Genomic DNA, 24,399 nt, shown 5'->3' on the forward strand with positions numbered 1-24,399 from the left:
AACCCGCTGTCCTATCTGGCTCCCAGTTTTGGCATCTGCAGGAAACTGGTCTCCTCTAAACTTCTTGAGTGTTCATAAAAGTTTATTTCAGACCCAGATGGACACCCAAGGCCATCCTGTCTCAAAAAATTGCTTATTGCTAATTTTAGCTCAAGATAAAACCAACATATCAATACAGTCTATGGGGTTATGAGTCTCGTCCAACACCCTCAGGTGACACAGCTGTGGAAACCGAGGCCTGGGGAGACCAAGGGTCTGCGGAGGTCGCCCCGGGGCTGGGGGCAGAGCACCGGCCAGAAGCGGCTGCAGAGGCGGGTGGGAGGCCGAGAGGAGGCCGGGTGACAGGGCAGAACAGTTTGGGGAACTGGGCCGTCGGGGACAGCATCCGGCGCACTTCCTCCCTCCTCCGCACCCCGCCCCCACCAGGGCTCTCTGTCTCTTTCCTTTTCTGCCCCACGGTAGGGTTCTGCGTCAGTTGCCGAAAGGTGGGGACATTTCCTGACACGTTTGCAACACTGATAAGTCGCCTCGAGGGAGGCCGGGGCCCGTCCCGGCAGCAGGCCTGGAAGGAACACCTGGGCGCCTGGGGCAGCCTCTCCTGTCTCCCGCCAGCTCTGTCCGCCTCCGGTTCCCCCTGACCATGTCCCTGGCTGAGGCCATTAGCCTCTGGAACGAGGGGGTGCTGGCGGCCGACAAGAAGGACTGGAAGGGAGCCCTGGACGCCTTCGGCGCCGTCCAGGACCCCCACTCCCGGATTTGCTTCAACATGGGCTGCGTGCACACCATCCTGGAAAACCTGCCCGCCGCGGAGAAGGTGAGTGCGCCCCTCCCCCGGGCTTGTCATTATGGCTTTGAACCCGCTTGCACTCCAGAAATCCGACCTCCAGGGAGCTTTCACGGAAACAAAGATGCCCGGGCCCCACCCCCGAGAGCCTGGTGGAATTGGCCTGGGGACGGGTCTGGGGCTTCGGTTCAAAAGCTCCCCGGGTGGTTGGGACGGGCAGCCTGGGTCGCCTCCTTCCTTCTCCATCTCCTGCACTCAGATCATCCTGTAATCGCGCTTTAACAACTTCGTGAAGACTCCCCTAGTTAGATTTTCTTCAGAGAACTCCTGCTGGACACAGGATCTCCATCTGTCTCACCACTTCGCACCTGGTCGTAAGACACCGCTTTTGGCTTTCCAAGAATATGCGTATCCGCTTTGCCCGCCCAAGAGACTGAGGGGAGGCACTTATAAAAAACAGGTTTTATCTCAAGTGACAATTCTGATCGATTACAATTCCGTGGAGGGACTGTTTTTACGGATTCGGAGGCTGGCAGAAGGAAATCATAGCATGATTGGGTAGCGATGTCTGCCAAAGGCATGGTGTGGGGTGTATTGGTATCTTTTTCAAACATTTTTTATCTCTCAAATAACTTACTATGGATTGAGCATTCCCAATAGTCATTGTTTAGACAGGTCATGGTAAGGTGGAAAGGGAATGGAGTTTGGATGCAGAATATCTAGGATCAAATCCCAGCCCTGCCTCTTTCTGGACTTTTGCTCTAAAGCAAGCCGCGTAAACTTCTGGCTCTCAACTTCTTGAGAGTTTCAACAGCATAAGCATTAAGTGAGACGCCAACGATTAATGTGCTGTGTAACTTCACACCACTGGATTCAAGTTAGTGATTATTTTCACCTTTTACTGCCAGTCTATGCAAGGCAGTGTGTGGACAGATGAGGAACTCCCCAGTGCCCTTAAAGGGCCAGTTCCTCCCACTACACCTGCAGGTAAACAAGCCTCGGCCACACCCACCTGACGAGAGAGAAGTGGCTCCAAATGCTCTCACAGCCTGACAAGTGGGCAGACAGCCTGCGAGGATCCCCCACCTCTGGCTGGAGTGAGGACAGCGCCACCTCCCCTCAATATTTATCTCAGGGGGGTGCTGGGGGCTGAGCCCGCAGCACGACACATTCGAGGGCTGATGGAGACAAAGTGCCCCTTGCCTGGGAGAGGAGATTAGCAGAGGACAAAGCTAGTCTGGGCACAGCTGGGCTGGCAGGGACTGTTGGCTCTTGCCTTGTCCCGGCAGGGACTGTTGGCTCTTGCCTTGTCCCGGGCGTGGGTTCTTGGCGAGGCCCTAGGGCCACTGATCACCACTCGGCTTCCAGGCCTTCGCGCTCACAGGTCTCCATTTCTCCTTGCACTCTTCCGCTTTCGGCCTTCTCATTCCCTTCTTTGTTTTCCTGCTTGGGCCCTTCCTACTGGCATTTTAGATGCAATCTTATTTGTTAGTATTTTAATTGCATGATATTCACGGAAGAAACAAATCTGTATAGTAAACAAATAGGACAATTTATATATTTTAATTATGTTATTTTTATTTTCAATCAATTTTATTATTTTGATCTTACCCATAATCTTGAAAGGCAGCTAGTAATATCCCCATTTTACAGAAGAGAAAACTAAGGTCCAAGGAGATTAGGTAACTGGCCACATGCCATGCAATGAGGAAGTGACAACACCGAGTATTCTGACGCAGGGTGTCTGAACCCTCGGCCTGTTGTTGCCTTCAAGACTTCAGTCATTCTCATGCTCCTTTTTGACTCCCCCCAGTTCCTCTCACACCTCCTCACTGCCTGCTCCACGCCATGTATGGACCCTTCTCTCTGCAGGCCTTTACCAAAAGCATTAACCAAGACAAGCACTTGGCAGTCGCTTACTTCCAACGAGGGATGCTCTACTACCGGACAGAGAAGTAAGTGTCCAATGTTGTCCAGGCTGGGGAAGTTCAAAGAGAAACCGGAGGGGTCTCAGTGCTGCTTGACTTGGTGTTGGAGAAATGTCTTCCCCGCCTTTGCCAGGAAGCAGGACCGGCTCTTCTCGGGCAGTTATGCAATAGATCAGCATGTGAGGCAGAAGCTGTCACTGGGCAGGGAAGGCAGGGAAGGCAGCCTGCCACCCTCTCATGTCAGCTGTGGCATCCCGCAGTGAGCCTATGTAACCACCATGGGCCTGAGATTCGGATTCACGGGACACCCTTGGTGGCCTGCGACTAGGAGGTATTGAGCTGTCACAGGGTCTGGCTTCATCCCAACAAAATGTATTTTCAAGGCCTGGGTTCATCCAGTCAGTGAAATATAATTCAGCCACAAAAATGAGAATATGAATTAACATTATATAAGAATAAATTGATACAGATAAATCAATAGCATATATATTAATACGGAAGAGGTTCACAATAGATGTTAAATTTAAAAGAACAGATTTCAAAACAGTGCGTACGACACAATCCCATTTCTGTTTCACAGAATAAAGTCTGGAAGGCCATAGACCAAACAAAATGTTAACAGTAATTCGTTCCACATGGTGGGATCATAGGGAAATTCATTTTCCTCTATTACCCCATCTGCATTTTTTGGTGTGTTTACAGTCAACGTGAAATAATTGGTAAAATGATAAACAAATACGATAAACAAATATGATAAATAAAAGTTAATCTCTATTCCTACTCCTCCCATCTACTACAAATACCTTGTCACAAACATACAAATAACAAAGGACAGAAATTCTAAGTGTTAATTTCAAATGTTTTGGGGGCTGCGAAACTGCCCCTTGGTGGAAACCGTTCCATCAGCGTGTGCACGTTCTAGGGAAGAGGAATTTGCTCAGGCCAATGAAGAACGGTCTTTCGAATAGTGGAAACGGTCTGAGCGTGGTGTGGGTGTGGGTGGGCAGTCATGCGGCAGCATGGCAGGGGGTGGCTCCTATAGAGGGTGTCCAGATGTCAGGGAGGGCCCCGGGCTCCCATCCTGTACCACCTTGAAGGGATTCGGTCCTATGGTTTGGTCAGAAACAGAGCCCGTAAAACCCATGTGCTCAGCTGTTGCCAAGGGCAACAAGAAGCTCAGAGGACTGCAAAGATGTCAATGTAGTTAATCACCTGAATGAGTAAAAGTAGCAGTGAAGTCTCCCCAAAAGAAAACCCAGACACAGAGACGATCTGGGGAAAGCCTGGGCTCGCATCACGCCTCTCGTGCCCTGTCACCCTTCTTAACATCCCCTCTGCCCCCACCCTCTGTGCTCTGCAGATGGATAGGACATGCAGGAGGCCAAGCAGAAATCCTCTGGCTGCTCTTAAATCTCAAAAGACAAACTCAGAGGCCGCTCTTCTGATTAGCTCTAACAGCCTGAAATGAGAACAACTGGTGAAACAGGGAAGGCTCCCAGAAGGAATTTCCACAGGAAAAGGCCCACATGTTCCACGGCTTGGAAGGCTAAGATTTTGAGTTAGAAAGATTTTGGAAAGATCTAGGAATAAGACCCAGGATTCAACTAATCTGTGATTGGTAATAATGAAATCTGAGAGAAAAAGCTACCGAATTTTATCTTTAACTGAACAACTCTCTAATGAGGAAGTCATATAAACGAGGCATTGTTCTCCACCCCAAGCTGGCTTCTTTTGCACAATCCCTAAGTGTTGGTATTTCCCCTAAAGTTCTATTCTTGACCCTTTTCCCTTTTATGACTACAGCAGTGATTGTTAAATGGCAAAATGTATGGACTCTCTTCCCAGAAACACACATACATTCTTTTATGCACAATCTCAAGGGGACATGAACGAGAAAGTCCATATATGAACCCTAAGCATCCATCTCTGGGTAAGGCCACCCTCTCCCACACCACCAACCTCTACTTCTAACCAGCCAGCTACTAAATCTGTACCGGGATGGACCCAGAGTGTCTCTCTCTCTAATCTTATCAGGTTGCCCTCTTAAATAGCTCTTAAATTTACCTATTTCTCCCCATTCCCACAAGCACTGCCCTGGTTCAGACCTTCATTTTTCACCAGGACTACTGCAGTCACTTCCAAACTGATTTTCCAGCTTACTAGTCTTGTTGCCTCCATCAAAATTCCAGAGTGCTTTTTTGTTTTTGTTTTTGTTTTTGTTTTTGAGACAGGGTCTCTGTCACCCAGGCTGGAGTACAGTGGCACCATCATAGCTCACTGAAACCTCGAATTCCTGGGCTCAAGTGATCTTCCCATCTCAGCCTCCCTAGTAGCTAGGACTACAGGTGTGCACCACCACGCCCGGATAATTTAAACATTTTTTTTTTTTTTTTGTAGAGATGAGCTCTTGCTATGTTGCCCAGGCTAATCTCGAATTCCTGGCCTCAAGCAGTCCTCCTGCCTCGGCCTCCCACAGTGCTGGGATTACAGGAGTGAGCCACTGCACCAATGTAATCCAGAATGATCTTCTTAAAAAGTCAATGTGATCTGCTTAAGAACTTCCAGTGGCCCCTATTATGCACCCCTGTGCCCAGCTAATTTTTTTATTTTTTATTTTTTATAGAGCTGGGATCTTGCTATGTTGCCCAGGCTGGTTTCAAACTTCTAGCCTCCAGTGATCCTCCTGCCTCTGCCTCCCAAAGCACTGAGATTACAGGCATGAACTACCCCAACCAGCATTTAAGTGATATTTTAAAATAAGTCCCATGGGAACTTAGAGAAATTGCTTTTTTATTTATATATATACATTTTTTGAGACAGAGTCTTGCTCTGTTGCTCAGGCTGGTCACAAACTCCTGGCCTCAAGCCATCCTCCCACCTAGGCCATCCAAAGTGCTAGGCTTACAGTTGTGAGCCGCTGTGCCCTGGCCAGAGAAATTACTCCTTAATGAGTGGGTTAAGAATTCCCTCAGATTACAGAGGGAATTGTTTTAGGGTGATACTGTTATGGCTGAGTTTTCTATTTCCCCTACTCTCATGTGTTGCTGTATTGCTCTTCTGTCGTTATACGTTTCCAACAGAACACAGTTAGAGCATCTATTTCTGAGAAGGCAAGTGGTGTCTCAGTGATGACCCTGGACAAGCTGTGTCACCTCTCTGGCCCCAGCTTTGTCATCTGAAAGGGGGAGAGAGCGCTAAGTTGTCTCTCAGATCCCCTGCCTTATGCATCTGAGGGCGTGAAGATAATGGTGAGACTCTTTAGGTGGAGCAGCTTGAAAAAGCGACACAGCAAAGCCTCCTCCCTGCTGACTTGGAAACGGGAAAGAGGGTGGCCGCAAACTTCTGGCATAGCCCCGACAGCAGCGTCCCAACGGTGTTTGACGTCTGACTTCTTTCAGTCTGCAGAACTCCATTATCCTGGGTGCAAGTGTGTGAAGTGCAGGATTCTAGACTGCCTGGGGCATCCACAGCGCAGGAACAAGCAGGAACTCCAGCAGCTACTAAGAAACCTTTGCGGGAGTATTACAAAAAAAGGGTGATTATAAACCCTCTCAAGCTCAGAGCTTGTGAAGAGCCACAGCGGGGGGGTTGCCTTTGGCCGGAGCACCCCTGCCTGGGAGAAGCCGGGGCTCTGGGCCCAGCACAGCCAAGGCGCCCAGCGGGGTGTCACTAGGCGTGGGTGTGAAGAAAGCAGGGGCCGCCAGCACCTTGGCCGTCTCCTAGGGGATGCTTCCAAATGGCAGGAACAAGGACTCTTACCCGGCAGGAGGGAGGCAGGGACTGCCGAGGCGAGGCCCACCTGCACATGGGGCTGGATGCTATTTTGGAATTTTCATACTGAGCTTATTCAGACCCTGTGCAGCGGGAAGGAGAGCTGTGTGTCATAGTGGACCCCCCGGGGTGCAGCTCTGGGTAAACAAGAGGAGGCCCCGAGGAGAGGCCTGCAGCAGGCAGCCACCAGGCTGGGAGGCACGCCCGTGTTTCAAAGACATGTTTAACAACGACTATTAGCAGGGATACCCCCACCTCGTTTTTTAAAAATTAATTAATTCAGAGACCTGGTGGGGGATGGTGGTGGTGTCTACCTATATGGCCCAGGCTGGCCTCGAACTCCTGGGTTCAATCCCTCCTCCTGCCTCAGCCTCCCCGACTACAGGCCTGAGCCGTCACACCCGGTCCCACTCTGGTTTTTTTGGTTTGTTTTGCTTTTTAAACACAAAGCAAGCACTGAATAATCTGTCCGCGCTCTCTCCCTCCCACTGGGCCCTGATCTTTAGACATCTTGACGGGCTGGAGAATTATAAGGGCAGTTTTGCCGGGCTCAGCAACGCCAGGTAGACCCAGGTGGTGCCACTTCCAGGCTGAAATCCACCACGTAGCCCAGCAGAGGGGAAGGCACATTTGCAGGTGATTGCCGGGCTCAGGCAATGCCAGGTAGTCCCAGGTGGTGCCACTTCCAGGCTGAAATCCACCACTTAGCTGGCTCAGCAGAGGGGAAGGCCCATTTGCAGGTGAGTGCTGATGGCGCTTAAAAGCGAGCCCTCTGGGACCTTCTGCCAGCTCCCAAAGGGGCAGTGGAACACGGTGGCAACTGCAGCTGCTACAGGACACCGGCGCTGGCCTGGCCCCACCCTCCGGATCACACAGAGCGGCGACAGAGTACCTTCTCTACCCTCCCAGGAACTCGTGGGAACGACCTGAAATGCTCACTGCTTCTCAAGGAGTGGTCTGCCTGCTTTTAATGGGCTTTGCAATCTTTATTAACAGCGAGAATTCTAGAGAAAGCCATCCTCCCACTGCAAACCCAGGCTCTCCTCTCTCGTTCCTCCTGCAGCCACTGCTGCCGCGGCCCTGTGTGACTTCACACCTAACGGTGAGGGCAAGTCCAGCTTCTCCCGCAAGCAGCCTGGGGACACGTTCCCAGGACTCTCTTGGCCACCAGCCCTTGTGCTCAGCGCTGAGCTTCCCGGGCATCAGAGTTCCAGCTTCCGCACCATATATTTTTACATCTCCTACTGATACCTTCTGTGGCACGGTGCTTGACATAAGCACATAATAAATGACTGGTGCATGAATGTAATTGGTAGAGTTTTAGAGCTGAAAAAAAATAATTATGATAGTAAATGACTGTGTGTGCCAGGCACCATCCTAACCACCTGGCTGCTTCGTCTCATCTAGTTCTCACAACGACCTGGGAGGCACATACTATTATTACGTTCTTATTCTAAAGATGACGAAACAAACTTACGGCAGTTAAATAACTTGCCCTTCATCACTAGCTAGTAAGTGGCAGAGTCAGGACTCACGTCCAGGTGTTCTGACTCTGGAGATTGGATGCAGGTGCTAGCAAGCCCCGCACAGCGCGTGCTCTTTATATAATTTCCTGCCTGGGCTGCTCACCGCTGTGCTGCTCCTGACGTGCGTCCTGAGCCCGGGGCAGTAGCTTGCTCGGGTGTCGCGGTTGGTGGCAGAGCTGCTGGGTCTAGTTCCTGCTTCCTGGTCCCGTTATGGCCCCACACTACCCTGCGGAGCCCTGCCGGCCTGTGCCCAGACCCCAGGCTTGTCTCCAACAGAAGCCGGGATGGCAGCTCTGGATCGGACAGTGGCCTCGGGACTTTTGGTCCAGCTGCACAGGTGGGAGCCACAACCAGGCAGCTAAGTTTGCTCCTGCCAGGCAGGAGGCCGCGTGGGGTGCAGCCCAGCAACGCTGCCCTCTCCCCGGGGCCTCTGTGGAGGTCGAGGTCGGGGCCAGGCCTGGGCCTGCTTCCTCGGGGGTGTGTGTCCAGCTCCTGCCCACAGCCCTGTGGGCCCTGCTGATGTGGTCAGCGCCATTCTCTGCCCCAAATCCAAGGACAGCAGCCCTGGCACACCTTGAGCCAGTCAGCGCAACACCAGGCCAACGAAGCCCAAGGCTGAACCGGGAGCAGCGTTAGAAATACTGTCTGGCTCAAGCGATGGTTTCTCTCTTCTTTTTTCCAATGTGTGTGGAGGAGGCAGCAGGGGAGAGGAGACCAAGAAGGCCACGAAACCAAGATCGAAGTTGGACTCGGAAGCAGCCAGGGGAGAAGGCTGTGGGCGGGAGGGGGTGTCAGCAGCTGTGAGAAGGGGCCCTCAGAGCCGAGTCAGGTGGGCCTGGCCTTCTGGTGGGCAGCCGGGAGCCAGCAGTGCTCCAAGGCAGCTCTGAGGCTCCGCAGGGACACGGGGGCGAGCAGGGGCCGGCTCTGCTGGGAGCTCACAAGAGGGAACCAGGGCTGCATTTGAAAGCGACAAGCCAGGTTGTCAGAGAGGTGGGAGTTGTGTGCAGTCAAGAGAGGAAAATCCCTGTGACTGCCTGAGACGGGAGCACTTGGGGCTGCCGTGACGCACAGCCCGGGGACATCGGGTCCCCCTGCGTTCTCTCGAATGCGTGAGCCCGGGGTTGTTAAGAAACTAGAGCAGGTCGAAAGGACTTGGACAGGCTTCGCGTCCCAGCGAGCTGGGTGGGGAAGGCGGACGTGCACTTCCATTTCACTCTGCATTCGTTTGTCCCCCGCACCCTGCACGGCTTCAGCTTCTCCCTCTGTCCCGCAGGTACGACTCGGCCATCAAAGACCTTAAGGAGGCCTTGACTCAGCTGCGCGGGAACCAGCTCATAGACTACAAGATCCTGGGGCTGCAGTTCAAGCTGTTCGCCTGTGAGGTGAGGACGGGCAGGGCCCGGCCGGGCGGGAGGGTCTCGTGGCTGGACTGATCAGACGCGCAGGGATCTGGGGACACCTGCAGGAGCTCGGGAGGGTCATTTTGCCTCCTGTGTCTTGGGACTCCGGCGTTCCCTTAAGGAAAGACTCAGATGGATGACTTGAGGCCCTGCATGGAGTCATCAGTGAGGCGAGGGCGTGTGCGTTTTAATAAGGTGAGGCTGGAAGGAGCATGCAAACATGAGCCGCTGGGCTCTGTGAAGGGAGGCTGGACATGAGTGTGTGGGCCTGTGACAGTGTCCATGATAACTTCCGTGTCTTGTTTAGCCAATCCAGGGTGACAAGCCATTTGCTCAGCATGACACTAACAAATCCCAAATCATGAGTTCACTCTCCACGCCGGACCTGCCGTCACCTTGCTCAGTTCCCAAGTTACAGACCACACGCCACTATTAATCGCTCTTACTCCATGTACTTGGTTGATACCCAAAGAGCGAATGAGGATAATTTGGCACAAATACGTCCCCTCTTGTTCAAAGAACAGCTCAAAACACAAGTCGAGGTAATGGTTTCCATAGAACAATTTTTTTCCTGTATGATCAAAAGGGAGACGCGTGACCGGCTTTGATTTTGAAGGTTCATGTACGTTTAACAATCAGCCCTTCCCACCCCTTCCCACTCCCAAACATACACCAGTAGCTTCGGAAAAAAGTAAAATTCCTGCAAATGTCACGGATCTTTCTTTAGAAGAATCACTGAAAAAAGTCCACTTGCTTTAGTTTCTCAGGCACAAGAAGCCAAGTATTCCCAGGGTCGCTCGGGGCTAATAATAGAGTCCACAGCTGCCCTGGGCCCCTGGGGAAAAGCAGCCCCGTCCCAGCCCTGCAGCCGACTGGCAGCTTCCCTCGGGTCTCACAGTCTGGGCGGACGAGGCTTTGCAGTGGGGGCTGGCTGGCATCCGACCCGCTTCTAAAGTGGAGTTTTTCAGCCATGGCCCTATTGATATGTTGGACCAGACGATCCTTTATTGTGGGGGCACGGGGGAGGTGTCCCATGTGTTGTGGGATTTTTAGCAGCATCCCTAACCTCTACCCACTAGATACTAATAGCACTGTCACTGCCCCCACCCAGTGTGACAACCTAAACTATCTCTAGACGTTGCCAATAACGCCCCCCCACCACTTATCCAGATCAAAGTGTTGGGGGACCAAGTGGCTCCAGAAAAGGGACCATGCCACAGCTGCGTTGAAGTGGAATCCCATGAGAGGAGTGTCCCCTGTAGTTGGGATGGACGTGACCCACTGGACAGAGTGGGCTTCTGCACGTGAGGCTGGGCTTTTCAGGATCTGAGACCCTCTTTGCCACACGAGACCCTCCAGTCATCCCTACCTATGCTCTCTCTCTTCCCACCACAAGACAAGCCTGCAAGCCTGGCTCCTGAGAAATCATAAGGTGTTTTTGTTTGTTTTTGTGGTTTTTGTTTTTTTTTTTTGAGTGTCAAAGCTTTTCTAGTCATCAAGCCATAAAAACCAGTTGTGAGGAAAGGTCTTCAAAGAAGGCGACGGAGAACCAGATGGGAAGGTCAGGGTGGCCTGGGGCAGCCAATGGACGCAGGGGGCCGCAGCCCACCGAGGCTCAGAAGGAGGCCGGGAAGGGGCCCAGTCTCCACGTCTGGGCTTGGTCTGGGTCCCCGTCATCCAGCACCAGCCACCAACTGCACGGAAACACCGGTCCTGCCACCCTCCGCGCCTGGCGAGTTAGCGTGGCTTGTTGGCAGGGGGCCTCGGTTCTGGGCACGTGAACTTCTCCCTGGGGCTGCTGTCTTGTCACGACAGAGCGGCTGGCGTCTCCCAGAGCAAGTGACCCCAGAGAAACTAAGACAGAGTGTCAACGTTTTTTATAACCTAGCCTCCAATGTCACACGCCCCTATTTCCACAATATCCTATCTTTTCTGTTCCTTTCAGTCAAGTAGTTTTTTTCTTCTTTGTGTAAGTTGTGAAACATAATAATAAAATAAGCATTTATGAACCTACAACCCAACCCGAGACCTAGAAAACTGTAACTACGGTTGACTTTGCCATTCCCTCCCCACCCCAGGGGAAGCACCCCCCTGGCTTCTGTGCCAAGTCTCCTTCTAGCTCCCCGGGACTTCTGCCCGTGGAGTTTCTTGACGTGCGTTGCTCTGTTAGTCTTGTTATGCACGTGGTCTGTGCCAGGTTCTACTGGGGACGGTACAGGACGATGCGTCTGGAACCCTCTCTCCACCCTGCACCTGTCCAGTGTTTCAGCCAAGGCTTGGTGGTGGGAGCCGGGGTGGGAAGCCACACACCTGTATTTTATTCCCAGCTCTGTCTCTGCCCCTTCAAGGGGCTCTGATCAAGTCACTCTTCTTCATACCAAAGCAACACAGTAGCTCTTGTCCCCTTCTGACCTTACTTGGTTGTTGGCGAACGCACATGTTGGATTTTTGTGCATTACAGCACGTTTTCTTAACACCGTGCTTGTGCTTGACGTAACTCGATAGCAAGACTAATTGTGCTGTATTTTAGGTTTTCCCAGGATTGCTGAGAGGCAGAAATGTTACCAGGCAACACTCTCAGAGTACACATGTGAGCCCTTCCCTGGCACTCTGATTTGGAGCGGTCTCAAGTTTCATGCCGCGGTCTGTCCTTTTCTAGGTATTATATAATATTGCTTTCATGTACGCCAAGAAGGAGGAATGGAAAAAGGCTGAAGAACAGTTAGCATTGGCTTCGAGCATGAAGTCTGAGCCCAGACATTCCAAAATCGACAAGGCCATGGAGTGTGTCTGGGTGAGTGTGTCACTGGAGATGCAGGGCGTGAGAGCATTGCATTGGGTTCGCGTTTGTCTCGGAGGACGCGCAAGTGAGACACCGTAACAGTGGTGCTTTTCCTTTCTGTGAGCTCTGGGTAACGTTGATCTTTGGGTCTAGTTCCATGTAAGATCTGGTGCATGTGTGAGAAGCTCGGGCCTGGAGTATGGGGCGGCCGAGCCCCTGCATCACACCGCCCTCGGAGTCGGGGACAGGGTGCTGGAGGCTGGGGTGGCGCAGTGCAGCCTCTGAGCGCCAAGAAGGCAGAGACCGTGTCTGCTTGGTCACCAGTGAGTCCTCATAGCTGGGGGCAGTGCTGGGCACATAACAGCTTTCCACAAGAATGCATCGATTATATGAATGACGGGTGAAAATTGTCCATGGTTTGAGCATATTTGGGAATGAAACTAGTTTTAAATTCGATTTTTAAAAGACCAGGAAGAAGAGGGCTTGAGTCAGTCTTTGCTTATCCATGTCAGTGGACGTCAGTCCCAAAAGAGCACTGTCACGAGCCTTGTGTGGGTCCTGGACCACCCTCGTGGCGATGGTGCTGCCTGTGCTGAGAGAACCCCACTGTCACAGGACAGCGGGCGCAGTTCCCCTGGGGACGCGGGGTGCTGGGCAGATGGCATGAACCGAGGCCACACAGCCTCTCCGCATAAGCCGATATCGAAACCTACTGCTCCTGCCTTAACACCCTAGAGTAATGTTAATAACAAGATCCCGGGGAGAGGGGATGTAGCTCAGTGGTAGAGCGCATGCTTTGCATGTATGAGGCCCCGGGTTCAATCCCCGGTATCTCCACTCTATGGAGGAAAAAAAAAAAAAAAAAAAAGAAGATCCGTCCTTTCAAATCTGGAGAACGTGCTGTTACGTGGTTATCTCAGCGGATCTGCGCGTCTATGCAGTGAGGGAGGCAGGACAAGCACTGCTACCCCCGTTCCCAGAGAGGGACATACTATGCTTTCTGTGTTGCAGAAACAGAAACTGTACGAGCCAGTGGTGATCCCTGTGGGCAGGCTGTTTCGACCAAACGAGAGACAAGTGGCTCAGCTGGCCAAGAAGGATTACCTGGGCAAGGCTACGGTAGGTGGGGTCACTCGACTCCCCGGAGTCGCCTGTGGCCTGGGCTAGCAGGGGTGGGATGATTGCTAGTTTCTCTGGTTTCTGGAACTTCTAATCCAGAGCCACCATCCGCCTCTGAAACCAGGCATGAGTGAGGATGGGTCTGGGGTGTGAGAGAGGAGGGAATCTTGGGGAAAAACACAGAAGGTCGGGGACACAGCGCTGGCAGAGCCTCACACCCTCTTGTCCTTGATTCCAGGTGGTGGCGTCTGTGGTGGACCAAGACAGTTTCTCTGGGTTCGCCCCTCTGCAGCCACAGGTGAGGCGGTGCTGGCCTTCCTCATGGGCCTGGCTCTCTAGAGCTTTCCGTGACACATCTCACTGGGGAGCACGTTTGTGCTGAGTCGCCTCATTGCCGGGGCTCTTGCAAACGGCCCCTCCGTGCAGCTGCGGGGACCTGCCCTCCCGTCCCTGCCCCGGGTGCCCAGAGTGAGCAATTTTCAGTCCACGCTGGGCTTGGAGAAGTGGGCTCAAATGAACAGGGTGACGGTGGGTCTTAGAAAGGCAGACAGAGCTTCCCTGCGAGGGGCGGAGGGTCAGGCAGGTGGAGAAAGACACGAGCTGTGGTTGCGACGGAACCGTGCCGGGCACCGGTGTCCTGAGTGTGGACACCCGCACTGCGGGCTGCAGGCACCCTGGTCTCCCCAGGATGGCACCGGCAGCCTACCCAGGGCAGGAGGATTCCTGCTGGCCCAGAATGTGACCCGCACCGGGGCTCTGGGGGGCGGGATGAGCAAAGAGGAAGGAAGGGCAGCCGGCATCTAGATTCCTTGAGCTTTTTCTGCACAATAAAGTTGAAGAAAGTCTTGCTGAGGTCCCCCCAGGCTTCGGCTCAGCCAGGGGACTACAAGAGGGGAAGGAAGCCCAGAGCACTGGACTCCGAGGTGCTCCGTGTAGCACAAGGACTGCACGTTGAAAGGAGATTCTAGCCTGGTCAGTGCATCCTGAGTTGATTTTAAATACTCAGGAGCGTCATGTGATATAGCAGACATTAATTATAGAACAGGACTTTTGGAAACCATCCTGAGAAAGAGACAGAGCTCAAGGTCAGGAGCACTCTCGTGACACCGTGCTGCTCTGTGACAGCTAGCCCTCTGCAGAAGCTAGCGCTGGCACCAGAGGAACTGCTGTGCTGGCGAAACGGTACCCGGGCGGCCGGGGGGAGGTGTTACTGGCCAGCGTGCGGTCAGGGTGCCCTGTGCCCTCTCCCTAGACAGTGTTCCCATCAGTCAGAAACGCGTGCTTTGACTTTGTGGTCTGAAAGAGTGCTCAAATTACCATTAAAGGCCTGTTCTCTCCCTCCCCTTCCCTCATTTTTCCTCGATGTTCAAATAGGCAGCTGAGCCTCCACCCAGACCCAAAACCCCAGAGATCTTCAGGTAAGTTAGACTTGGATCCATCCGTGTGCGGAATATCCAAGCTCCACTCTCGAATCGATAGCAACACGGGGGTGAAGAAGATGAAACTGGAGGCAGGGTCTAAATCTTGTTGGATTTTCTAGAATGTTAGGCTTCTCCTGTTGGCTGACCGCTGGGCCTGTCTGCAGCTACCTGGGGCCAGAGGTCAGTTTTGCACTGAGGGGAGGAGGCTCTGGCGTCAGGAAGCCAGAACGGCGTCCCCTGGCCCGGGTGGGTGTTTCCCATTCCCTACCTGGGACATGTTTTCTGAAGAAATAAGAGGAAGGACTCAAGAAAAGGAAGTTATTCTTCTGTAAAATGAGAAGCAAGAGTGACATAACCTACAGCTTTCTTAAGAATTCCCTCTCAGTAATGAAGCAAGCCCAGCTCCCCCGCGCAAAGAGGTTAAGAAAAAAAATGAAGAAAGTACCAGAGCAGCTACAAAACGACGAGGGGGCGGGATGAGCTCATTCCCCCACGGTGCTGGGAGAGTCTGTGCTCCCCACAGGAGCAGTCTGTGCTCCCCACAGGAGCGGATGGGCTGTTGGGAAACAAAAGCAAGGGCTGAGGGGAAAGGAACAGAGTGGGGAGTGAATGGAGGGAGCCTGAAACCCTAACTGTTCCAAAGTGGCGCCCATCAGACAGCACAGAGCCCAGAAGCCGGCAGCAGGGCGGCCTCAGAGCCCCGTGCACAGCCCCTCCCTGCCCTGCAAGCCCCCTCCCTGCCCTGCAAGCCCCCTCCCTGCCCTGCAGCCCCCTCCCTGCCCTGCAAGCCCCCTCCCTGCCCTGCAGCCCCCTCCCTGCCCTGCAAGCCCCCTCCCTGCCCTGCAGCCCCCTCCCTGCCCTGCAAGCCCCCTCCCTGCCCTGCAAGCCCCCTCCCTGCCCTGCAGCCCCCTCCCTGCCCTGCAAGCCCCCTCCCTGCCCTGCAGCCCCCTCCCTGCCCTGCAGCCGCCTCCCTGCCCTGCAGCCCCCTCCCTGCCCTGCAAGCCCCCTCCCTGCCCTGCAAGCCCCCTCCCTGCCCTGCAGCCCCCTCCCTGCCCTGCAAGCCCCCTCCCTGCCCTGCAAGCCCCCTCCCTGCCCTGCAAGCCCCCTCCCTGCCCTGGCCTAAGGCTCCAGGTGGTTTCTCCTCCACCTCCACCTCCCCATCTCGTCCTTCTCACTCAGCCGGCGTGCACCTGACTTCCTCCTAGTGCCATCCCCTGGTCACAGTCCCCTGACCCACCCCAGCTCAGTTCTGGCAGCCGGGCAAGATTACCCAGCCAGGAACCTATCTCAGAAGGGAGGGGAGGACCAGGGTTGGAAGGCCTCATTGTCTAGTGGTGTTCTTTATTCTTGTCCCACTGCATATGGGGTTATGGGTCACGTTCACGTGCAGTTTCTTACCTAGACCTCTCGGGAGCCCGGGCAGGCAAGCACCCTGCTCAGGGTCGCACAGGCTGCTGACTGTGGAGTCAGAGCGAGCCGGAGCCAAGTCCCTGGTCCCAAGTCCATTGTGCTTGTCCCATAACACTGTGTGTGTGTGGGGGGGTGTGGTCTAAGCTAGGCAGTGGGCTGGATCTTGTGTCTACCCCCTGCAGGGCTCTGGAAGGGGAGGCTCACCGTGTGCTGTTCGGGTTTGTGCCCGAGACAAAAGAGGAGCTCCAGGTCATGCCGGGGAACATCGTCTTTGTGTTGAAGAAGGGCAACGATAACTGGGCCACGGTCATGTTCAACGGGCAGGTATTCAGAGGCTCGGGGTGGCGGGATGGGCAGGGATCCTGGCAGCGGACAGCAGAGCTTTCTGCGGAGCAGAGTCTGCTCCTGCCGCCTTATCTGCAGAGCAGCCAAGTTCTCCTTGTCTGTGCGCCGTCCCTCTCCCGCGACTCGGCCTGTGCTGAGGTGTGGGCACCGACGAGCACGTCTTTCCTGCCCCCTCTCACTCCGATGTCGCACTGCAGAAGGGGCTCGTTCCCTGCAACTACCTGGAACCAGTCGAGCTGCGGATCCATCCTCAGCAGCAGCCCCAGGTAAGGTAGTGCCCGGGCCTGGCCCGTTTCCTCTCGGCATCTGCAGACCTCTCCCTGCAGGGGAGGGGGGCGGCGTGGAAGAGGCGCTGCCACGACCACACGCTCACTGGTCCTGAGCTCGCCTTGAGTGGCAGCAGCTGCCTGAGCTGAACAGGGGGATGAGGGGAAAACCCAGATGTGCGAAGCGGAGGCATCTGTAGGTCCCACTGGGCCCACCCACCCGTGTGACCTCTGCGACCCCTGCGACCCCTGCGACCCCTGCTGGGCAGGGGTGACTTGGGAGCCAAAGCCTGCAGTGTATGCAGGTTAGGTTCTTCCCAGCTGTGTCCTCTTCACCTGGAAGAACAGTCAATGTGCTGGCAGGTGCGATGCAATTAAAAATAAAATATCTGCTTTAGAGCATTGAATCGAAGTGGGCCTTGCCAGCCATTGCTTCTAAAACTGCTACCACCCACCCCAGCCCCCAGCCCCTTCAGAGGCTGCCCTTCTGCCAGGCCTAGAGAGTTGTCTTCGTTGGATCTGAGCAGCCCTGTAAATGATCCGGTGGCCGCAGTGGCGCCTGTCTCTCTCCAGACTGTGCGACCAGCCGTGCGTCAGCTCGGCCCTCCCTGGTCACAGTCACTAGATGCAGACAGACTGGAGAGCTGCACATGCCGTGCAGATGAGAAGTGGGACTTCCCTTTCTCAGTGCCCTTTGCAGCCGAGACAAGAGCTCTGTCCTACCGCACCTCCAGTGGATTTCCAGTATGGTGGCAAGAGCCTCCATACTGGAAATCCTCCTTCCAGATACGGTGGCAAGGGCCTTTTAGGATTGGGATTGGGATTAGGGTTAGGATTCTTATTCCTACTACGATTTTTGTTTTCATTAAGCTGACCCTGCCTCCTCCTTTTAACCAACATTTTCCTTAGTCTCCCCCACGTCACCCGCCCCCCAACTTTTAGGAAGTTATTTGCATCTGGATCATTGGGGTCTGCAGGGTCTCTCTCTACCCTCACCCCTGCCTGAGAACTTTGACCGGATGAAGGTCCTGACCCTCTCTTCCTGTCACCTCCAGGAGGACAGCTCCCTGGAACTTGACATCCCAGCTCCTCCCAGTTCCAACGCCCCGGGAAGACCCCAGGTGTCACCAGGTTAGTGGCCCCAGAGCAAGACCCTAGGCCTGGGCACAGGAGCGCTCCAGGCTGCTTTCCGACTGAGAGTTGCTCTCCCAGCCTTCCAGGAAATGCTGGTTTCTTCTTCTCCCAACACGCCACTCAGCTGATGACCGTACAACCCCAGAACCCCTCTCCTGCACCAGCCGTCCGCCCCAAACACGCACTCAATGCGCCCTCTTCCTGCCTCCCCGGGACACTCACGGGCCCGGGTGAGTGCAGCTGTTTCTGAGGGGCAGGGAGTGTCCCGACTCAGGGAGTCGCCAAACCCCTTGATCGTTCAGCGCTGAAACCACGTCTCAAGGAGGAACGATGGAAGTGACTGTACATGTCTGCCTTGGAGGGGCTTGGCATGGCTCTTTTCCAACGTCTGAGGAGCCGTGTCTGGAAAAGACGCTGCTCTGCAGAGCCCTGAGGGCTGGACAAAGAACCAGGGGGCAGATGTGACGAGGGAAACTTTCTTTCCGTAAGAATCTCTCGTAACCTGGAGAGAGCTGTCTCGGGAAGTAATGAGCTTTTTGTCATTAGTAGTGCAGCTTAAGCAGATTCTGAATAAGCGCTTGGTAGAGATGTACTAAATAGGTGGTCTGTCCAGATTCTAGATCAATGATTGCCATGCCCACCTGATCATCAGGATCACTTGGGATGCCCTTTCCCCCATTTTTATTTTTGTTTTTTGAGACAGAGTCTCACTCTGTCACCCTGGGTAGAGCGAGGTGCTGTCGTCATATCTCACTGTAGCCTCCAACTCCTGGGCTCAAGCGATCCTCCTGCCTCAGCCTCCTGATTAGCTGGGACTACCATGCCTGGCTAATTTTTCTATTTTTAGTTAGAGACGGAGGTCTCACTCTTGCTCAGGCTGGTCTCGAACTCTTGAGCTCAAGCAATCCTCCTGCCGTGGCTTCCCAGAGTCCTAGGGTTATAGGCGTGAGCCACTGCGCCTGGCCCCATTTTTATTTTGAAAAGTGTCAGACCTACAGAAAAGTTGAGAGTACAATAAACACCAGAATACCTTTCACCTAAATTTACCAATTGTTAACATTTTGCACCATCTACTTGCCCTGCTCCTTTCTCTCTCTAGTTTTTTTCCCCTGAATCACTTGAAAATAAGTTATAGACTCATAACATTTCACTCTGTATGGATCTCCTAAGAATAAACACTTCCTGGATCACAATACAATCATCATATCTAGGACATTTAACATTAATCATACTGTATTATGTATATTCCATATTCAAAGTTTTCCAATTGCCTCCCCCAAAATGTCCTTGACAGCTTTTCCATTCTTATCTTTTCTGTCTAGGGGCTCTTCAAGGATCACATATCAACCTAGAAAGCTTCAGTGCATACAGACTCCTAGGCCCTTGATTCTGGTTTTTATAGGACTAGAATGGGGCTTGGGAATTTATATTTTTAGAAAAAACTTCCCAAGTTATTCTAATGCTCAGCTGGGTTTGAGATCAGGGGTCTTTTTTGATCATGTGCCCCACCCCCCATAGTAAAAAGCTTTCTGTCTGCACAATTCTCTTATATACATTTATGTATACTATTATTGATATATTAATATATGATGCACTTTAGAAAACATACGCAGAAATAAAGGATTAGGTGAAAATAAGGGGTTCTAGTATTTCTTCTTGTGACCCCTGGTTCATCGTGCACTCCCTGCTCTTCAGTTTTTCCGATCCGCTGGTTGAACCGACCTTGGAATCCCTGCTAACCCTGGGGGCTGGTCAGGTTGTGCTGGTCCCTTGATAATTACCCATCGGGCTCCCTGGAAAGAGAGACTGGGTTTATGTGTTCATGACCTTCATACTTCCCCAAAGTGAGATTTTTTTCCCCATAGTTTACTAAGGTTAATAATCACCCCACAGATTAAAAAGTACGAAGCTGGGTACCCTGTTCTAAGAGGGTTCATTCTGGGTGCGGCAGGGGCTGGCCAAGAGTGTTCATTTGCCATCTTCTGTTGCTTTCCTTCCTACCTTTTCCATTTAGGTCAGAAACATAAAGAAGAGCTCAAGGTAACATTTTTTTCCTTGTATTGTTACAAGTGGTGGAAGAGGAAAGAGTTTGGCTATCAATTATGGGAGTGTCGCTCTGGATCATAGAAAGGGTCCCAATGACGGGTTGAGCCGGTTGCCACCTTACACGCAGTCCATGGGCTAGGGACCCCCTCAACAACCTCCCCCAGCCCCGTGCACACACTTCTTGCTAGCCCATAGCTGGTGGTCAGATCTGGCTCAGTAGGAATTGCTGTCCAAGCAGAGGGTGGGCGAGAGGACCTCGGAAGGCCTTTCAGGGGACCGTGACGCCAGTTACTGACTGGCCTCCCCCTGCAGCATGGGGCACTCCCTGTGCCGATACACAAAGCTACAGTGACCCAGGGTGTTGCTGAGAGAAAGCCTCAGCCACTCAGGGATTCCCTGTGCTTCCTCCCCTGCAGGACGTAAAGCTCAGCATCCCCATGCCCTACACGCTCAAGGTGCACTATAAGTACACGGTGGTCATAGAGACGCAGCCCGGGCTCCCCTACAGCCATGTCCGGAACATGGTGTCTAAGAAACTGGAGCTCCTTCCAGAACACACGAAGCTGAGGTGAGCTCCATGCAGGCAGCAGTGAGAGGCGCCGCCAGGGGCTTTGTGCCGGCCATGGAGGTCAGAAGAGGGCGGTTTTGGGATGATAGTCTCTGACCTGGTTCTTACTATTATCCCGCAGCTATCGGCCTCGGGACAGCAACGAGCTGGTGTTGCTTTCGGAAGGTAACATGAAGGATGCCTGGGGCCAGGTGAAAAACTACTCCCTGACGCTGTGGTGTGAGAACACAGTGGTGAGTGCAGGGAGCCACGGGGCACCTGAAGTCACGCTCCGTTGGGGCACTTCCTCAGCAATTCATTTATCAAGCACCTTCCATGCGCTGGGCACCATGCTTGGCGTTGGGGATACGGTGGGTGGGTGGCGAGTCACAGCTCTGCCTCCCTTTTACCTGCATCTCACCCCAGCTGCAGCTGGGGGAGGGTTTCCCACCAGAGAAGAGCAGGCCGGGGGGCCCAGGGGCCCACAGAAAGCCCCCAGCCCTCTCTAGGCTCCGTGCCTAATTGTGCGTCACTCTGACCACAGCTGGAATGAGGTCATGGCTTGAGGCTGAGCTCAGGGCCATTCTTCACCTCCTTAAGTTCCAGGGCAAGAACACTGGAGGGTGAAAGAAAATAGTGAGCATTTATTTCACAGGGATGATCTGGGGGACGCCTTCCTCATCGCGAGCATCTACTGAGACCTTCCCATGTGCCAGATGTGTGCTCCGCACGCTCTGTGTATCACCTGGAGGACTTTATAGAGTGCAGGGCCTCACCCTCGGACTTTCTGATGTAGTAGGTTTGGGATGGAGCTGAAAACTTGCATTTCTAACGAGTGGTGCTCGTGCTGGGAACAGGGCGTTACATTTAGTGCTAAGAAAGAAACCCAGATTTGCCTTTGGGCTCTGTCACTTACTTGTGACTCAATCTGTTTCCCCATGGTGGGGGGGAGATTAATAATGCCTATTCTAACTTTCTCAGGCTTATTGTATGGTTTCAGTAAGACATTTTAAGACCATATATGGTTCTGCAGATCTTTTGCGTATTATCTGATCATCCAATATTCATAAAGAACATATTAGGTCCACACGAGGCACTGATCACAAACTTCCCTTTGAGTTTATATCCCAGGTTCTACTAGGACATTGCACTGTTGGCTTTAGTGATGTTCAGTGCCCACTAGCGAGCCAGGAAATTAGGACAATTAACAGGCCCTTTGTTATTTCAGGGTGACCAAGGCTTTCCAGATGAATCCAAAGAAAGTGAAAAATCTGATGCTAATAACCATCCAACAGAAGCTCGACTTGAAGGGAGCCAAGTGGTAGCACTCTTTAGTTACGAAGCCACTCAGCCAGAGGACCTGGAATTTGCGAAAGGGGATGTAATCCTGGTGCTATCAGAGGGTAAGCACTACTCCAAGATTACAGAAACTAATTTACGTGTTAGCTGAAACAAGGTCAAGGACAGAGAGAATACATCAATAACATACAAACCAAACTTTAGCCAGTGTTTTCAATCTCCTTTCTAGTGTTTTGCTGGAGGGAACAAAACTGAGTGCTCAGCCTTTCCCTACCTGTTGCTCTAAAGGGCAGGGAAGCAACAAGTAGCAGACTGAGATAACATCTTGATTATTTAACATGGGTATGTTTTGGAACCCATATTCCCAGAGTTAACAAATGTGCTGGAATCATTTTGCCTTTGCACCAAGCCATGTGATGCTTACCTTCTGCAAACTATAGTTCTTTGAATTGATGCACAAACTATTAAACTCTCTGGGTCTCTTTTTAGTAAAACATAGCTAGTATCTACAACTGTGTTATTATGAAGTCTGACTATACATACTCTAGTACAATGCCTGCACTCTATTTAAAAAGTTCAAAATAGGAGTGATTAAAATCCTTATATTTTACAAACATGTATTAAACCCATTGCTAGTTCTAACTGTCAACTCTTTGATGAGTCAACGAATAGTGAATTTTCACTTTGGCCATGCCCCCTGTTAAAACAGACTCCCAACAAAGCTCAGATAAAATTCTCCTTCTTAAAAAAATCGTATCTAAGGATTTACTGTTCAATTTATTTCACCTTATTTCTCTATTTGGTAACTTTCTGAAAAACAGAAATCATTCTTCTCCATTTTACTCTTTTATTATCATGTCTAAGTCAGAAGTCAGTAGTAAGATGGTTAAACCCTATGTCCACTAATCTCAAATCAGTTTCCAATACTTTTGTTCCTGTTATCACAATTGGGGGTGGAGGTGGGGATGACTGGCAAGAGATCTGTACTGGTTTTGGAAATCCACATGTACCTTTCCTTTTATCAGTGAATGAAGAATGGCTGGAAGGGGAGTGCAAAGGGAAGTTTGGCATTTTCCCCAGAGCTTTTGTTGAAGAATGTGCAACTACAGATTTGAAAAGCACTGCTAGAGAAGCCTAGGATGTTTCACAACCTACAAAGTCAAGCAAAAGGAATCCTTTATTTCTTTCCAAGATTTAGCACATCTCTGCTGTACAGCATACCAGGACATTATAGTTTGTAAGTGTTAACCTACATTTTCCCTGTTAAAATTTAACCTATCAGACAATGATGTGAGTACCCAGGATGATGATTTCCTGGGACACGGTAGGCAGGGGAGTTATGGGGAGGAGGAGTGGATGGAAGTATCTGAGGGGGGGGTCTTCTAGGGTGTTGATAATCTGATTCTTGTTCTGAGTGCTGGCTACCCAGACACATTCACATTGTAACAATTCACTGAGCCGTACACTTAGGAACGATGCACATCTCTGTGCGGTACCTCAGTAAAAAACTTAACCTTACAAAAACAAAACAAGACATCAAGAGTCCAGGCCCAAGGGCTAAGTATAAACATTCCAGTTCCTGTACCGTACTATCATAGACTCTTATAACATTCAATTCCATAGGGAATTAAAATACTAGAATTACATCTCTTTATGCCTTCTCAGAGAGGAACATTTGTTTGAGTTCAATACTGCATATTTGCCATTAACACTTAAGTGATGAAAAGCTGTGTTCAGGAAGTCAATTGATTAATAATTCTGTTAAGTTATTGTAATACAGTCACTGAATGACAGGGACAGAAATGTGTAGTTGTGTGAACATCACAGAATATACCTACATAAACTTAGACTGTACAGCCTGTCGCTCTGAGGCTACCAATGTGTACAGCACGTTACTGTACTGAATAGTGTGGGCAACTATAACACAGTATCAAGTATTTGTGTAACTAAACATGTCTAAAGATAGATAGATAGAATGCTATGGTTTTACCTGGTTACCATTTAACCCAATGATCCAGGTTTTTAGGGTTAACTTGAGTGAACGATTCCATAGATACCAACCAGACCTTAGTACCTGGCTTTAATTCCCCTCCCTTCCTTCCTCTTGAGAATATGTATAGCTTTACTAACAATTTTTCAAGTGCATAGGTGCTTGTGAAAAGCAGAGTTAGGAAGTGAACTGGAGACTGAAAAAACACTTAGGTGAAAGGACAGCTGATCAGAGTGAGCACACAGACCTCACGGTAAGAAGCTATGACACTGGTTTCCACCAGCACACAACTGAAGGCCCGGCAATCTACCATTGAGGACTCTGGACTCAACTGGAAGAAACGCAACCCAAAGCTAAGAACAGCCATTACTGTTACTGCTAATCAGATTTATTGAATTTTATAGACCAAAAGGATGAACTATCTCTGAACTGCCTCATTAACAGCTACAACAGGGATAAAAATAGTGAGATGTTAACTCCTTAACATAAGCCATGCTTCGTTAAAAAATTTTGACAGTCTCTTTCTACTCATCCCTTTCCGTAATAATTCACTGGTCTGGAATGCTAATAAAAGCAAAAATAACCCCGAAACATAGTCAAGTTCTGATCATCTTTGCTTCTCCCTGGACAA

The 24,399-nt window shown here is 51.7% G+C and overlaps 1 protein-coding gene and 1 non-coding gene across 5 annotated transcripts; both read left to right on the forward strand.

Annotated features, from left to right (window-relative positions):
- The first annotated feature begins 480 nt into the window (after positions 1-480).
- NCF2 (neutrophil cytosolic factor 2) lies at positions 481-24,393 on the forward strand. Of its 4 annotated transcripts, XM_069459755.1 has the most exons (15): positions 481-814; positions 2,657-2,739; positions 9,283-9,391; positions 12,069-12,203; positions 13,203-13,310; positions 13,549-13,608; positions 14,685-14,728; positions 16,324-16,465; positions 16,684-16,752; positions 17,808-17,883; positions 19,901-19,926; positions 20,349-20,500; positions 20,622-20,733; positions 21,708-21,882; positions 22,804-24,393. In XM_069459755.1, the coding sequence occupies exons 1-15, from the start codon at positions 641-643 to the stop codon at positions 22,914-22,916; spliced, it is 1,578 nt and encodes a 525-aa protein (XP_069315856.1). In that variant the 5' UTR covers positions 481-640; the 3' UTR covers positions 22,917-24,393. The 4 variants fall into 4 exon arrangements, with proteins under 4 accessions (XP_069315856.1, XP_069315858.1, XP_069315859.1 ...); XM_069459757.1 differs by lacking the exon at positions 13,203-13,310; XM_069459758.1 differs by lacking the exon at positions 12,069-12,203.
- TRNAA-UGC (transfer RNA alanine (anticodon UGC)) lies at positions 12,957-13,028 on the forward strand. Its single transcript has one exon. It is a non-coding gene; the product is annotated as a tRNA-Ala (tRNA).
- Positions 24,394-24,399: the final 6 nt, after the last annotated feature.

This window comes from Eulemur rufifrons, chromosome 27 (genome assembly GCF_041146395.1).
Source record: "Eulemur rufifrons isolate Redbay chromosome 27, OSU_ERuf_1, whole genome shotgun sequence".
NCBI lineage: Eukaryota > Metazoa > Chordata > Mammalia > Primates > Lemuridae > Eulemur > Eulemur rufifrons.